At 38.0% G+C, this 17,340-nt stretch overlaps 2 protein-coding genes across 3 annotated transcripts in view; one reads left to right on the top strand and one right to left on the bottom strand.

Annotated features, from left to right (window-relative positions):
* Positions 1–17,340, top strand: part of LOC308222547 (sodium channel protein type 2 subunit alpha) — a gene marked incomplete at both ends in the record, with an annotated part of 422,596 nt that overhangs the window by 208,980 nt on the left and 196,276 nt on the right. The window lies entirely within an intron of this gene.
* The window catches only part of CSRNP3 (cysteine and serine rich nuclear protein 3), a gene marked incomplete at its 3' end in the record, with an annotated part of 81,000 nt that overhangs the window by 55,143 nt on the left and 8,517 nt on the right, over positions 1–17,340 (bottom strand). Inside the window, exon 2 of the mRNA XM_080621514.1 lies at positions 13,170–13,340. Coding sequence (XP_080477640.1) covers positions 13,170–13,317 — 148 coding nt within the window. The 5' untranslated portion in view covers positions 13,318–13,340. The remainder of the gene's footprint in view (positions 1–13,169; positions 13,341–17,340) is intronic.

The following is a 17,340-nucleotide window of genomic DNA, read 5'->3' as shown; positions in this document are numbered from 1 at the left end:
ATTTGAGATGTGTTGGCTAGCTCTTTGTGGCTGAATAAATCAGATCCATTACTTCCAGTCTTTGGAGAAAATAAATCACATCATAATGTGACAAATTAAAATAGAAGCTTTGAAAGTACCTCTTCAGATAACTTTGTGTTTCCTTTTCCAAAATATTAAACAGCTTATACTTCTGCAAGCAAGTGAAGGAAGATGCAACTATGCAATAATTAATGCATTTACAAACACAAGCAACAAGTTAGGAACATTTTTCCTGTCTAATTCTAGTTACATTGGAAGCTGCTGATGTATACTAATCCAACAGCTTTTAGCATGAATTTTAAGCATTTTTAAACAAAGTTGCAGCTGGAAGCTGGATTTTTTTACTAATGTAATAAAATTGCTAATAAAATGTGCTGAGATGTAAAACATAACGCCTTGTTTTGTACCATCAAATGGCACAAAAATGAAACTGGACCTGTATAATTTTATAGATATATGCACATGAATAACTGCTACTGTACTACTGACCTTGTGATCTCAAAGAACGCCAGTTTCTCTCAGGAGATTTTTAGACCTCTGAAATCATGTGTTCAGTCTGTAGACATTTCCTTAATCTGTCCTTAAAAAAATGAAATTCATGTCTCATTACTGTTAAAATGATACCAACAAACTTAGAATTTCTATCAAGGTATTAGCGATGCCTTATGCACACTCACAGAATAAACAGAGAATTCGGTTTGTTTGAAATTAAACCAATGACCATGTTAAGGGGAGAAAAAAAAAAAAAGAGTCGTAACAGCATGTGAGTCACATGTATGAGTAAGCTACAGAAGTTATTTTACCAAAATATTTAATTATTTCAAACAATTATTGACTAACTTATGAAATATTTTATGTTTGAGAAGAGCAGACCTGACGATTTAGTCCAAATGATCATACAACCTTTAAGCACATAGCCAGTATGCACATTTGGTTTCTGGTACACAAGAGCTACTTCAGCTCTGGCACTACAGGGATTCTGAAAACCTCCCTGTATTTCACCGAACAGAACAAAATTCAGTAACTTCAAGGATAATTAAACATTAATCCTGCTTACCAAGAGGTGACAGATTTGCCATCTGTTGAAGTCCTTAAAGCAAGGTTTGGTATCTTTCTAAAAAAGATTTTTGGATATGGTTTTCGGGGAAAAAAAAAAAACACCCCCCCCCAAAAAAAAAAAAAAAAAAAACCAAAAAACAAACCAAAACCAAAACAAAATAAGCCCACAAAAACCAAAACAAAAACCAAAACAAAACAGAAAAAACACACACAAAAAAACCCACCAAAAAAACCCCACAAAACCCAAAACCAACTAACCAAAGAAAAAAGACCCCACAAAACCAAACAAAAAAATCCCAACAAAACCAAACCAAAGGAAAAAAACATTTGATCCACATTGCACACTTGTGGACATGGCTGTGGTAAAGGGGAAAGCGACTGGTAGCACAACCCAGCAGCAGTTCTGTCTTTGCTGTTACAAATGCCTGTTTGTGTCACTTTCCATTCTGGCCCCTAACACTTGTGATCCTGCTTTAACATAAAGTCAGAATCTTATCTCGGTTCAGTATTCCTGCTCAACTTGCAGAGGATCAGAAAAGAATATTCATTTCAACATTTCTGAATGCGAAATCTGGTTTCTACAGTTTGACTGATCATTTTTCACCTTCTTCTGTGGCACTAAAAATTGAGCACACCTGGAGACAGGCTTATGGCCAGAAGTAGCATGCCTGGAAGGTACTTTGTCCTTGCAGCTGGTTCAGAATGACATGATTATGAAGAAACTTTGGTACACATTCCAGTTAGACCTCTGGTGACTTTCATACCCTCCTTCAGCACAGACCATGGCTCTCTGGGCATACAACTCCTACACACTGTCTTTGCTATCATCTTGAGCATCAGTGGTGCAGTGCTTGCTACCAAGCCATTATCTATTTAAGGCATGCTTAAGATTTTTTAGGATCAAAATAATCTGGAAAAAACAAAGGTTTTGATCATGTTACAGGAAGTTTAGGTGATAATTAAAGACTGCATCATAAAGGCAAACCAGATCAACTCTCAAAAACATTTAGTACTGGCTGTTTTACACAAGTAAAAAACTACTGTTTTACACAAGTAATACTTCTTGCCAATAATACTGCTGCTGTTTGCAAGTATCACAGTGTAGGCAGATGGACACAATGCAACCAACTGGAGCTTTCTGGAACAAGAAAGAAGGTAACAAACAAAATGTCTTCTATTTTGAGGTATAGAAACAAATGAGTTGGTTGCTAACCTAATAACACAATGGATGCGATGGAGCACAGTGTGCCATGCAGCATGGATCAAACTGAGCAGGCTGTATGAACTTCAGTGCAATAAAGAGGGCTACAAAAGAAGCGTGAGCAGAGAAGTGGGAAATACAGGAGAAATCAGGAGATGGTTCCATTATCAGCTGCAGCAGGATGCTTATGATCTTGTACATGTGAACAGTGAGGAAAGACTGCAAAATATGGTAAATTACTGGCTGGGCTTAAACCATGACATATGGGCAGTTATGGATCTATATAATCCCATCTCAGCCTCTAGTCATCCCACCTAATGTCGTAAGACCAATGGCTGTGAGAGAAGGTTTCAGTAATTTGCGGGTGGTTCATAAAGTAATCACAGAAAATATGTTTGGTCCCAACTAAGTCTATACTTTAGCTTTTCTCTGTCCGTAATTTCTGTGAAACTAAAGACTCCTTCACACTACAAAGTACAATAAACAACAATTCAGAGCAGAACAGGCCTGGCTCACCTACAAGCCAAAGTTCTAGACAAACACAACGTTTAATGACTTCAATTAGACACATGCTCTAAGCCAACACTTACCCTCCTGTGTTAATCTCATAGTGAGAAACGCACATTTAAAATGCCAACTCAAGCTTTATTTCAAATGTCACACATTGTCCTCTCTTCTGGGTGCTCTTGTCTCTAACAATGTCTGCAGTATACTCTCATTTTTGGAAAAAATTCTCACTCCTTTAAAGGCAACACAAGCTGAATTTACTAAACCCAAAAGCATTTTTGAAGCTTACTCAAAGTCCAATAGTTTGAGTTACTTTATTCATATAGGAACCAACTGACTTGTAATGTTGGTCAAATAGATACATTCATAAGAACGAGTGTTTCCACTGCAAGCCATTATAAACCATACACTGGTAGCTATATTTAATTATAACGCACATTGCAATTAATGAAATTGTGTTACCTTCTTCCTAAGAACCTCCAATTAGACATGACAGCAAAGGTAATAGTTTCTACTAAACTGATTTTAAATCGTGGTTTAAAAATGAAATGGCATCTCTACTCCAGATTTTTGTGTCCATTTCAAACTAATCACTAAATCCTAAGAATACTACTTGACTAAAACAACATGTAAAAGATGAAAAACAGTAGCAAAAATCAATAGGTGTCCTTCATTAAAGGAAAAAAAAAAATCACAAACTTTATAACTTTTTAGTAAAATGTAGGTCACCTACAGTTTCCATAGTAACCAGTGTTGAACTATAGCTCTAAAGATGACCACTGCCTATAGCCGCTTCCGCTGCCAGCAGGTGATGTACAAATACCAACATGCCCCAGTTAATGTAAGAAAGAGCTAAAGAAGTGCTTGGAATTGCCATTAGTTTACTTCCAAACATAATTCCTCCGTCAACATTTTCAAAAGCATCCCCTAATATACTTGTGTAGATGAACTAATTGACTAGCCAGTTGGAAACACACAAAAACTGATTTTCAGAACTAAAAAATTTACTCTTTGCACCTCAAGCCTGGAGTCTCCAAGATGGAGACAGCCAACTTTACAAGAAGTTGCAAACAGGAAAAACATTTATACAGAGCAACCCACTAAACATCAGTAATACAGAAGTTCAGAAAGCACTCAGGTTAAGCTGTCTTTGATAAGCACACAGAGAGTTCTGTGATGGTGTGTGCAGTGTATTTGTTGCAAATTGGAGATAATGGCTTCACATAATATTATTTTGCTCACAAGCACAAAGTCAAACCCAGTCATGTAACAAGGCTGAAGCCACAGTTAAAGCCTCACTTGAGAGGAAGTGGTAGAGTCTTCAGCCACTCTGATGGTGAAAACCACTTTCTTACCACTGTTAGCCTGGGGAATACACAGTAGATGATGAATTCATTAAAATAAATTGAGTGCGCCCTCAGCAAGTTTGCCAATGACACCAAGCTGTGTGGTTCAGCTGATACGCCGGAGGGAAGGGATGCCATCCAGAGGGACCTCGACACACTTGTGAGGTGGGCTGATGCCAACCTTATGAAGTTTAACCATGCCAAGTGCAAGGTCCTACACCTGGGTCGGAGCAATCCCAGGCACAGCTACAGGTTGGGCAGAGAAGAGATTCAGAGCAGCCCTGCAGAGAAGGACTTGGGGGTGTTGGTCGATGAGAAAATGAACATGAGCCGGCTTCAGTGTGCGCTCGCAGCCCAGAAAGCCAAACGTATCCTGGGCTGCATCAAAAGGAGCGTGACCAGCAGGTCAAAGGAGGTGATCCTGCCCCTCTACTCTGCTCTCGTGAGACCTCACTTGGAGTATTGTGTGCAGTTCTGGTGTCCTCAAAATAAAAAGGACATGGAACTGTTGGAACAAGTCCAGAGGAGGGCCACGAGGATGATCAGGGGACTGGAGCACCTCCCGTATGAAGACAGGCTGAGAAAGTTGGGGCTGTTCAGCCTGGAGGAGAGAAGGTTGAATGGAGACCTCATAGCAGCTTTCCAGTATCTGAAGGGAGCTTACAAGGATGCTGAGGATAGACTCTTCATCAGGGACTGTAGTGACAGGACAAGGGGTAACGGGTTCAAACTTAAACAGGGGAAGTTTAGATTGGATATAAAGAAGAAATTCTTTACTGTGAGGGTGGTGAGGCACTGGAATGGGTTGCCCAGGGAGGTTGTGAATGCTCCATCCCTGGAGGTGTTCAAGGCCAGGTTGGATGAGGCCTTGGGTGGCATGGTTTAGTGTGAGGTGTCCCTGCCCATGGCAGGTGGGTTGGAACTAGATGATCTTAAGGTCCTTTCCAAACCTAACTACTCAATGATTCTATGATTCTATACAAAAGACTCCATGTAACAAAAAGACTCTAATTGGCTTTGATAGTAAATTGGGAAGAAACGGTACAAGTCAATATCCTCAACAACTGCTGACTGGTTTTCCCCTTTAGAATAGACTTATTTCACTATTATGTGAGTTCAGACTAAACCAGTCCTTACCTGGAGCTACCCACATGCCTTAATGATATCAGTGCTACAAACACATAGCAGTAGGGTAGTATCAGTATTCACATACACAATCAAAGCAACAAAAATGCCTCATATTTATTGAATAGAAGAATAATAATCAATGGTATTGAACAGCACCAATGAAGAATCATGTCCTCTCACTTGCTCTAAACTCTTGCAAGCTTAAAACCACTGCTAGATGAACACAAGACACCACAGCATCATTGCTGGGAAGCCAAGCAGATAAACTGTCGTGGAACAAAAAAAGTTTGAGAAAGCCATCTGGCTTCCATTACAGCTTTAAGAAAAAACAAACAATCAAAACCAACCAAACAAACAAACTCCATGCTCCATGTAACTGTTTTTACTTCACTGAATTGGCAAATTCCAAAGAAACAATAGTTTTCACATATTCTCCTAATTGGAGCTGCTCAAAATGTCACCATTGTATTTTGGAGGCAGGGGTTGATATTCAGTTTCTTTAAATACACTTTGTGTTTGGTGCACACCAGTGGACTGCCATGGGCACCAGGACAGCTCAGCAAACAGCAAGATGTGGGAGCTGAGGCTGGTCTACAGCAGAAAAAGAAAGCATGAAGACAATACAGCCTCCAGCATGCAAAGTACTCTCCTTTTTCCTAATGTTTCAAAGTTCTTTAAGATTTTGCTCACAGGTCAGTAATTTCTATGGATGCATTCTTCTCTACATTTACTCTATATGCTTGATGTCTTACAAGACTAAATTATCTGAGGGAGGAAGGAAGTCTGTATTTTCTGTATCCAGATACAGGCCTTCATCTTAAGCAAGTCCAGTCTAGGCCCAATAGGGCCAAGAAGCCCAAGCACAATACAGATGACAAGAAACAGAATAGAAAAGACTTGATCACTGAAGGCTGATAATACTGAAAAACAGAGACAAGATACTGTTGCAGCTTTCTTGTAACCATTAGAACAGTTGCATCATGAAGCACCAAGAAAAGATAAACCTCCTAAATTCATCTGCTTGTTAATTCTGCTTTACAAGAACAACTGCTAGTCTATTAAGAAAAACAAACAAGAAAACCCACAAACATCCAAAAACCCCAAACAAACAAAACCAAAACAAACAAAAACGGCACAGGAGGCTATTCTCAACTCACTGTTAGAGACCCAAGACCTCTTACAGCATGGTCACACAAACAACATATTTGGAAGCTGTATTAACTGATAGGGGAAAAAAACCTTTGAGCAGGAATGAACCACAGAACAAAAGGAGCCTCTAGAAGAAGATTCACCACCAATAGAAACTGGGTTTTTATGCCACCGTCCTTCTGGTGTTAACTCCCCGCTGAATCAATTGCTAGTGTGGGCAAAGAAGAGCAGAACAGCGTTCAATGAGGAGAAAACACTACCCAATGGCTCATATATTGAGGGGTGGTATATACTGACATTAGTTATAAAGTTCACACTAATGGAGAATAAGACAATATAATTTGTCAAAAGCACTAATTCTAACTTGGTTTATATTTCAAAACATCTTTAAAGCTATCTTTAAAGACTGGTAGTAAAAGCTGCAAACAAGTATAAAACACAGAATGTGTACCAAATACACGAAACAAAACATGGCACGAGATGAGATTGTAATAGTCTTCCTAAAGCTTAATTTGCAAATTCAAAGAAACCTGCTAAGAGGCCACTGGGACTCACTAGGAATAAGATTTGATTCATTAATGATTTCCCTGCAAAAGCTAATGCAATGGTAAGAGGCCACCCACAGCTTTCACTGTGGTGAAAGCAGCTGTCATAATGGTGCTTCATGTCTGAGGAGCAGGCCAGCTACTTTTAGCATCCAAGACATCTTAAGGTTTTTACCCTTAGAAACTACATTTGAAAATACTGGTACTATTTGCAAAGATCATGAAGCAAGTCTTCACTAAAATCTGCATCTCAACCTTATGGATTCTCCAGAAAAGGATGTTGGGTAAGACTACAAATCCAAGCTAGAAGTTAGCTAAAAAGAACTTCTGAGAGAATTTTAAAGACTTTGAGTGTAAGTACATTACTCTTTGTCAAGAAAGCAATTATTATAATGATTTTGCATTACTAAAACTTCATGCATGTCACAGGTAAAAAAAAAGAAACTTCACATATAGTGTCTTATTAATTATATTGTAAAGTTATTAAATTTATTTTTCATACTGTAATAACATCTACAGACATCAACTGCTATAAAAAGTATAAAACTAGTGGCTAAGACTTGATGTGCTACACTACTCCAATTGTGAATCTAATTTTTATTCTGCATCACAAATCAAGGACAAAAATCAAACCATTATTTTTAATTCTTGGCTAATCTCACAGACAAGAGCCAGTCAGCAAATACAATTTCATACATCACACTAGCATCATTCTGAACTAGTGATCACAGATCTGCCTGCAAAAGATGGTTCCAGACCTGCTGATGGTACATACTCCTGAATATGGACCAGGATTTATACATACATTCTTAGTGCAAGGTGCTTTTCTCTAATAAAAGCAGAACAGATCCAGAAGTGCTATCGAATCCCAATCAACATTTCCAAGTGATTTTCTAAATGAGCTTTTGAAATATGTTCCATACACATCAATGTAGTGAAAGAGTATGAGTCACTTTCACTGACTAAGAATATGCAAACTGCTGGAGCATTAAATTCCTTTGATCTTGATAAGATGGCTCATTCTCATGCTGTTCATTAGCCCTCCCTCTTTTCCCAGTTATGAGCGAGCCAATCTGTAGCCCTTTCTGCAAACTGACATATTTACCAACTAAAAACTATTGCCACTGTTTTCTTGTTCTCCCTGAAAAACACCCTGTTGCTTATCAAGATCCTCTTGTCTCTCTTTTCCTTCATAAATACACAGTCAATAAGCCATCTTCCCATCATGACCAGCCCTTTATTAGCTCCTTGCTCTATTTCCCAAGTAACCACTAATTGTTCACCTGTGCATTCTGACCCCTCTCTCTGTTTCTCTTATAACCCAGCAAGTCATGTTCTTGTTATTCTTCCCCGCTTTTTTTTTTGACTTCCACCTGATTAAATTCCATCATCAGTTCCCAAGTACCACTTTGCTGCTGACTTGCAAAAATTTTGCTAAGGAATCTCAGAAAACAACCCAGTATGTTGCTTTGAGCCATGTCCTGATAAGTACATTTCTTTAAGGGTTAACATTGGAATTTAAATATCTACATGATTTGACAAATAAGAATGTCCTAGATTGGAAGTACAAATTATTAATTTTTCAGAAGGTTATTTGGCAACTGTAATAGGGATATTTTCTTATCTGGTCTATCTGAAAAATTATTATACATGGAGTCTGGCACAAACAGGTATGCACATTTAGGCAGCAATTCAATGATAACACTGATTAGCGAAAAGCATCATGATGTCTTCACTCCTTTGATGAAAAAATACTGTACAGTCAAAAAAAAAAAAGTCTTTTAGCACTTTATTCTTTACCAATCAAAAAATATGGTTGTCATAGAAACCGTAAAAACTGAAGTTAGTCATGACATAACAACAAGCAAAATGGAAAATGTCTGCTGGCTCAGGTTTTCATGCTGGAAATCCTTCCAGCATGAAGGATGAATTGAACCAGGGGGTTCAAGCAGTTCCCCAAATCTAACAAGGATCTTATAGCAATAGGCATGATTATTGTTTTCAATAGTTTGGCCAGTCTGGAAAGCATGGTGAGCATAGCTGGTCTGTAACATGCTTCCACAGAAAGTTAACTGAAATAAATTAGAGAAACTTTCCAGTTGCACCTGAGAAAGTTTAGGCCAGCACAAATTCACCTGTTAACTTCCTTAACCATGAGTTTAGAAAAGATGTTCTGATTTAAAACAAAGTGAAATGCTCATTCCAGTAAAATGACTAGCAAACAATCTGTGAGTGAAATGGTAAACTTTCTTCAAGGAACAAAGCAACAACCACAAATCACATCTCCTGAACAAGAATGGCATGAATTCATTTGTTTCCTGCACATACCATGTAGGCTTCTTATTAGAGAGGGAGTGCCTGATTCACACAAATCCCTAAACCTTGGGGGCAGAGAGATATTTCTTCAGCTGCAATGATTGCGACCATAGTCAACAATATGCATAAAACCCTGTAGCTTCTTACTCTTCAGTTCTATTGCACTGTATCACAAGCTTTACATTTAAAATACCGCTCAGTATTTCCGTAAGTCATTGCCACATTTACTGCACCTGTACATATATATGTACACAAGCACATATTTATGCTTTCTCAAATTACATTTACACACAAATTATATTTACACACGTACATAGTTATGTTTTTTTCAAGCTATATGTATATACACATGTGTACACAAACACACAGACATATATATTTATTGAAAAAGTCACATTCATTTCCATGGATGTCACTGAGGAAATGAAAAGCAATATAATGCTACTGTAATCATTTACCTGATTTGGATACACCCAACATTTATTTTTTAATAAAACATGCTGCCACAGGAAAGGAAATATAAACATTAATATACAGTGTTGACTATTAATTATTAACAGCCTTAATCTGTATGCAGCTTATAAAATATTGTTATAATATTACATTCTACTATGACAAAGAATTACTGTCTGCTGACAGAGATTACTGGAGCTCATGGCATAGAAGAGGATTTTTTAGATTTCTGTTGTGGGTCTCAGCAGTCCTTTGGAGAAGCAATGAATCTGCACATGTACTGATAAAGAGTGAGAATTTATATGAGTATATTTAGACTTTTCTGAACAGCAGAATAGGTTTGGGCACACAGTAGGAGCCCAAATTTCATCAAGCATGTGTATATTACTGCATAAAGTGGTATGAGGGGGGAAAAATTTTACACTGATCTCAGATGAGGCTAAGCAAACGTCTTACATATTCTAAAAGCCTGCTGTTATGTGTGTAACATATGCTTGTAAGGATAGAGCTGTCTGCAACAGCAAGGTGTGTTTGCTTGTTCTGCCTCTATTCAAACACTGTGCAACCCAATCCTGCAACTTTCTCACACCAATAATCTTTCTTTGCAAATATTGGTTTCCATTTTACATCTAGAGATTTTGGATTTTTAATAAACTTGCCATTTGGGTTTTGCAGAAGCTGATAACTAATAGAAAACAACACCAATAGAGGAATCTGAAAACCGTTATTACCAGAATCTAATTGAAAACAACTAAGTTTTGATACAATATATGCAACTCCAGATCCTTTGAAAAACCTTTAGTAAACAGTCATCTGCTGCAGTAATCACTCCAATAAACCCATTCTTCCCAGAAAAATATAAAAGTATACTTCCTAAACCAACAGATGCTAGCAAATTGGGAAAATAAAATTCCTACATAGGAATTGCCAAATTTTCTTTGCGGTAACAAACAGGAAAATAATCAGAAGTTCATCAGCTAATTTACATGAAATACTATGTTTTCTTAGGCTACAGGTCTGATTCTTCACCATGCTACAGAAACACCACTGTAAAAAGAAGTCTATGTGGCTTCTATTTTGATACAACTAAATTGTACAAGATTCAACTATGAAGAGCCAAGCTCTTTAAATTCAATCTTTATTGTTTATTTCTGCTTTACAAAAGCACTTGAACTGGTTTAGTTACTTTGTGATTTATAAAGTCTGCTGTCACAGAAGCCAGGATGTTTTGGGTTTTTTACTCCCACAAAAAAAAAGTATCACACAAAATACTTACCAAGACAGCTGCATTAGAAAAGTACTGCTATTGCCTACAGAAACATGAGCAAATGGACTGTGGCTTTGTCAAGAATGAAATAATGAAAATTAAATGGGGAAAAAAAAAACACCAAAACACACACACACAAAAAAACCCAAAAAAACCCCCACCACCAAACCAAAACCAAAAAACAAATTCAAATGGAAAACAAACGATAGCTAAGCAAAATAAATCTATATGCATCATGCCCTGAAGCCTATTCAGTAGACAAAAGCACTGGCAGACTTCCAAGTGGAAGAAATTCCAGACTGAAAATTCCATTGCTAAATTTGGAGAGTTCAAGTTCCAACAGCAAGAGTCTCAAACACAATCAAAGCAGGGTAATGAGTTGGGGAGGGGTAAGGAGTGGGACATCTCTCAACTACTTGTGTCTCAAATAACCTCAGTCTCTTATTTCCATTAGCACTCTAAATTCAGCAAGAAACCTACAGAAAACATGGGCTTTGCAAAGCCACTCAGTACTGGGCTGCCATCTGCACTCACAGAGGTTAGGCAGCAGTACTCAAAGTATCAAATCAGAAGACTGGATGTACACACAGATTTGGCAGTAAGAAGTGGCAAATAGATCCCAGAGCTCTGTAATCCTTCTTGATACTCCTGAGACTGCTCCTGGCTGTATCACTGGTGCCCATGTGAAACAACAGACACAGATAGCAGTAAGTGGATTTAATGAGGCTTGGTAGTCTCTGAATAACATTCCTGATACAAGAACCCCATAAGCACCACAGATCTCAAGAGAATGCAACAGGTTAGAAAATGGGTGTCTCTGTGCCTCCCAGAAAAGAGTTACCTACTACTATCATCTGTCGCCTTTTTTTAGCTGCAATGGTCCCTGGCAGTGTTCAAGGTCAGGCTGGACAAGGCCTTGGACAACACAGTCTAGTGCAGAGGTGTCCCTGCCCATGGCAGGGGGGTTAGAACTATATGATCTTAAGGTCTTTTCCAGTCCAAACCACTCTATGATTCTATACAGGAGCAGACCAGATTCAGCTCCAGCATGTCCCCTGATATGATGGATCTTTCGTCTCCAGTCTGCAGCCTGGTAAAGCAATTTGCAAGGGCACCTCAGGCTTTGGGGGAAGTCTCCTCCTTCTGCTGGTCCTTACCATTGCAAGCTTCCATTCTTCTGCATTACTGGTCCTCCTCCCTTCTGTGTGTGCTGGTGGGGGAGTTTTAGGCTCTTCCTTATGTGTTTTTAGACAAAGAACTACACTAACCCTATTGCCAGCTGTAATTCATAAACAGCTCTAGCCCAGCATTATTAGACAGGGAGTTTAAAAAAAAAACACATAAAAAAACCCACACAAACAAAACAAACAAAAAAATTAAGAAAGCCTTCTAACTGCTACATACAAATTGCAAGATAAAGTCTGGATCACTTACTGCTACTCATTTACACACACGGTTTACTGTAGATATCAGGCTTTATGGAGATTCCACAAATTATACAAGCTTAGTAACTGGTAACCTCAACCTGAGAAGTCAAAAGCAAAATATTCTGTAAGTTAACTACTCATGTTCAGTTGGTTGAGTGGGAACAAGATTTCTGTTCAAGTGTATCCTGGAGATATCAAATACGAATCTAACATTTTCTCAGGGAGAATTACACATTTCCTCTGTTTATCCTGTAATGCGTGGAAGAAAAGGACTGAGGGCTGTGTGATTGCATTGGCTTAAGCAGCAGAACAAATGATCTGAGGAATCAGCTATTCTGTCACAGATCACACACACACTACTCAACTCTGAACAGATAGGGTTATGAAGAAGCACTGGTGTTCAAACTTTGTTACTGCTGATTTTCCCTTTTCCCCCAAATCATCACCCAAAATGGAAGACGTTCTCTATACTTAAAACATTTCACACTATCTAGATGTAAATGACACAGTATATAAGCAGAGTTTCCTCAGAAACTCACTGATGTACAAATTTTTTTACATAAACAAGAGAAAATAGTTATTTTTCAAAAAGAAGTACTTTCTTACAGTGTCCAAATTTAAATGTAATAAAACACAAAAATGCTTCAAAATAGAATCAGATAGTCTACACTATTTCATCCACATAAGATGAACCTTTCTTAGCTGGTATAAAAAGGGTTACCGTGCCCTACACATCACTTTAGTACTTACGAGTAAAATGATTGGAAGTGGATGGATGGACATTACTTCCACTGTCAGCACTTTCACTGCTAGAAATGTCATCATCTGATTCCCACACACAGGAACAAGGTGAGGAGCCATCAACTTCTTCAAACTTCCTCTTTAAAATTCCACTCATTGCTGCAATGCTGTCACATGCACCTGTAACAGGAACAGAGGCAATGAGGCACTGAAACACCAGCCTGTTGTCCAGGCCTTCAGATTCCTTTATCATGGAGGAGTTCATGTATCAATCAGATACTACCACCTGTAGCTAAATGGCTCCTTACCAAGAGTTTTAAATAACTTTTCCAGGAACAAGTAGAAAAATAGTCACGGTCAGCATATTCATCGCCTCACTGACCTTCTTACAGGCAGAAGGTAAATGCTACCTGTATTATACCAACAGACAAAATTTTATAACCAATATCATGCATGAAAAAATGCAAATTTTTCAGTTATGCAGCAAATTTGGGCCAAGCATAAAGTATATATAACCCAGTACAATTCAGCAGCAATGTGCCTTTATACAATGCTTAAAAACTTCATTGGCACCAGGAGACATTACATGACAAATCAGTGTTCACTAATAAATATAATTCAGAGGGGAAATGTTCTCTCTCTTGATTTATTTTAAAAGCCTGGTTTATGTAATACTCAGTACTATCAAATGCTCACATTCTCAGTTAGATTTAAGAGCATAAAATACTTAGCATCTTTTCAGGCCAGGCCCTGCAAACATATTTCTGGCTCATTTTGTCATTTTAATTTATGCACAAGTTCTTTGCAAGGCTTTTGTGAAATTCAGATATGAGTACTGGCACACATGTATTCTATTTCCATTCACACAAAGTATCAAGGGACTGAATCTATCCTTATGAACTTTCTAATGGTCTTCCTAATCTATCCTTATGAACTTTCTAATGGTCTTCCTAATAACACTGCCCAACAAAGCCAGAGGCATGTTGAACATTCCTTATTGTTTCCCTTTCATATGTAACAGCTTATCTTCTTATCTCCATTTATGGACTATCAAGCAAGAAAAGATCAAAATATTTTTACAGCAATTCCTAGATCATTTTGAAGCATCTGATAGGCTGAAACACTTTTTCTTGATTTAATTAAAAATGATCTTAAAAATTTACTGTCACCATCGTTACTGATGACGTCCTATTGAAGACTGAAAATTAATTCTAAGATCTTAATTTAAAAGTTACAGATAATATCTGCTCTCTGACTATGCTAATCAGTGGAACACTGTTGTAAGTAGTTGGGGAAAAAAGACCTCTGTTTGATGCTTTCAAGCATACAGTTTCAAAACTTCTCATTCTTCTCAGTGCCATTTGCCTTCAACTTATTAAGCTGCCAATCCGTTTTATAACAAAGTTGATTTCTGCAGTAGGTTTCATTCTACCTTTATGGATGTGACTAATTTAGAGAAAAGATTTCAGTTTAGATGTGGAATCACAACAATGCTAAGAACAGATGTTGCATAAGATGATCTCCAGCACCGATCTTTTTTATATGCAGAGCACACTAAAAATTAAATAATGAATGTATTAGGTTTGAACACTCTCAGTCACACAGACAGCTTTAAATGCATGTGTCTGACATGATGTTCCCAGCTTGATTTACTATTTATGGAAAACCAAAACAAAACCTAAAACCAAAAAAGCAAGAAAACAAAACAAAACAAAACACCACCACCAAACAAACAAAAAAAAAAAAACAACAAAACAACCCAACCCCCCCGAACAAACAAACAAAAAAAACCCATAAAAAAACATCACCACCGTCAAAAGTGTTCCTGAAAGGGATTTCTGCAGGCTAAAGATAGGACTTAAACAGAATGCGCTTACATCTCAACCTTTGCCTTTTGTCCAGAAATGAACTATTACCAGCTGCAAAGAAAGCATTGTGGTTTATTCTGACAAAAACGAAAGGAGCATTTAGCTACAACCTGTGCAAAAAAAAAAAAAAAAAAAAAAAAAAAAAGTAAGAATATATGAAACTGTTACGCATCAGCCTTTAATAAAATCCCATTTAAAAAAAAAAAAAAAAAGAGAGAAAAGAGTAACAAATGCTGAAAAAAACACAATAACAGAGAGGGAGAAGAATGCCCCCCCCCCCCATAAGGTTTATAAAGAACTCCCCTGAACTGTCCCCCACGTCCTCACTATATCTGTTGCCAACCACCGTTTCTGTTGCCTCCCGCAGTGCTTGTAGCACTGAAATAGTGAAATCACCATTATTTCCATGGCAACAGCCTGCAATATCAAATCCACAGGATTATAGCTTGACTGCAGAAGAGGGTGAAGAAGCAGCTGGAGTGCGAGAAAGAAAATGCTTACACTCAAGCATCTCAGTAAAGAAAGAAAGAAATGAGCTGACAAAGAGTTTGTTGTACAAGTGAGACCTGGGTCAAACCCATGCCCAAGTCCATTGAAACTGTGGCTACAGGAATCATGAAATTCCATGTTCAAAGAACCTGAGTCACAACTGCACTGCAAGGCAAACTTACTAACTGCTGTCCTCACCAGTGTGCAGACTGTCAGAAAGCAACAACTCTCATAGCTTGAGATGATGTCCAGACAACAGCCCTTTTGTCAGACATTGTCTTCTGCAAGTATACCAGCAACTGGATGACTAACATACATCTTGCACATTAGTAAAGTTGTTGCACACAGTCTCAATAGCCAGAGAAGTTCACAGTAGCAGAAACAAGTATTTTTCACACCAAAGTTTTTTAAATTTGCTTGTGTTTAGCATAGCCTGTTTGTGCCAAGTGTCATGCCCTGGTAGAAGAAAATCCATTTTATTACGAAGATGTATGAAATTAACCATAAGAAATGATTCCCAGGATCCTTGAAAGTGACATACAGCTCTATGCCCAGCTAGCTGATCAAGATAAGCCAGGAGGTACAGGAATAATGCAAAACCTGAATATTACCACAACACATAAAGAAGGCATAGCTATCCATTATATATATTTAGTATAGCTGTTGCCCAGTTTTTGTCATGAATCTCTTCCAGGAAGATTATCAAGAAGGTTGTTTGACAAAGTAGTCATCGTGATAAACTTTAGGTATCGCCACTTGCCTGAGATCTGTTAATTCCAGTCTCTCTGCTATCAGGTCTCCCCAGGAAAACGCTACACTGGGGAAAAGAGACACTTTCATTACTCAAGAGCTTGGCTATCAGAGAGATAGATTAAAAAGTATCTAAAACTGTTTGTACACACTATGTGCCAGCAGGAGATCCCTTTAGAATAACATCTGTATAAACAGCTGCCACACCATAAGCCAATATTCTTCAGAAGGAGGCACATCTGCAGAGCAGCGCACAAGGCTGATACATTTAACCCACGCCTCATTTACATGGGCATCCTGTAGTACCTGAGCAACAGCCACATCTCCAGGAACTAGGAGAAAAGAAGCACAGTGACACATACGATATATTTGAGCGGAAGACAGAAAACAAGAGGAATAAGCAAAAGTCAAACTTATAACAGCAATGAGGTCACAAAGTTTGTGACATCTCAACAGGTTCCCTAAGTCCTGAATGAAGGAACCAGGACAGGGAAATCATACTGAATTGTTGTTCTTCCTACACCTGAGCTACGACTGCATCAGTAATTTCAGATTTTGGGGAATCAAATGGAAGCAAGGGCAGTCACACAGAAATCTGAACCCAACCTCATTTGAACTGAAGACTCTCCAGGTTTAGGGAACAACACACTGAAGACTTAGACAAGTCAAATTTTCAATTTGAATGTAATTGTACAATTTGAATGTAAAGTAAAACTTGCAAATACACCCCATATTTTGTAACAGGAATCATAATGGGTAGTATAACTACACAGTGGTGCAATCTTGCTAACACAAAAGTCACAGCATGCAAGACAATACGTCATATAGGATGGCAATAATCTCAAACACACAGTAGTACTACAGCAACACGTATATTTTGAAGAAAAATGAGAAAATGTATGTATTTCTGCATAAAATCCAGTACACAAAAGTTCATGACTGACTATAGGAACAAAACTACATCACACGACTGAGAAAAACAAACACAGTTGTCAGTATTTTTGGACTTCCAGTAAGACATCAGTGAGGCCCAGCCTCCAGAAAATCAGCCACCAGCTACAGCTAGAGATCTA

Source organism: Psittacula echo (assembly GCF_963264785.1).
Source record: "Psittacula echo genome assembly, chromosome: 6".
Lineage (NCBI taxonomy): Eukaryota > Metazoa > Chordata > Aves > Psittaciformes > Psittacidae > Psittacula > Psittacula echo.
The sequence above is the reverse complement of the archived record's forward strand: the minus strand, read 5'-3'. Positions and strand labels throughout refer to the sequence as shown.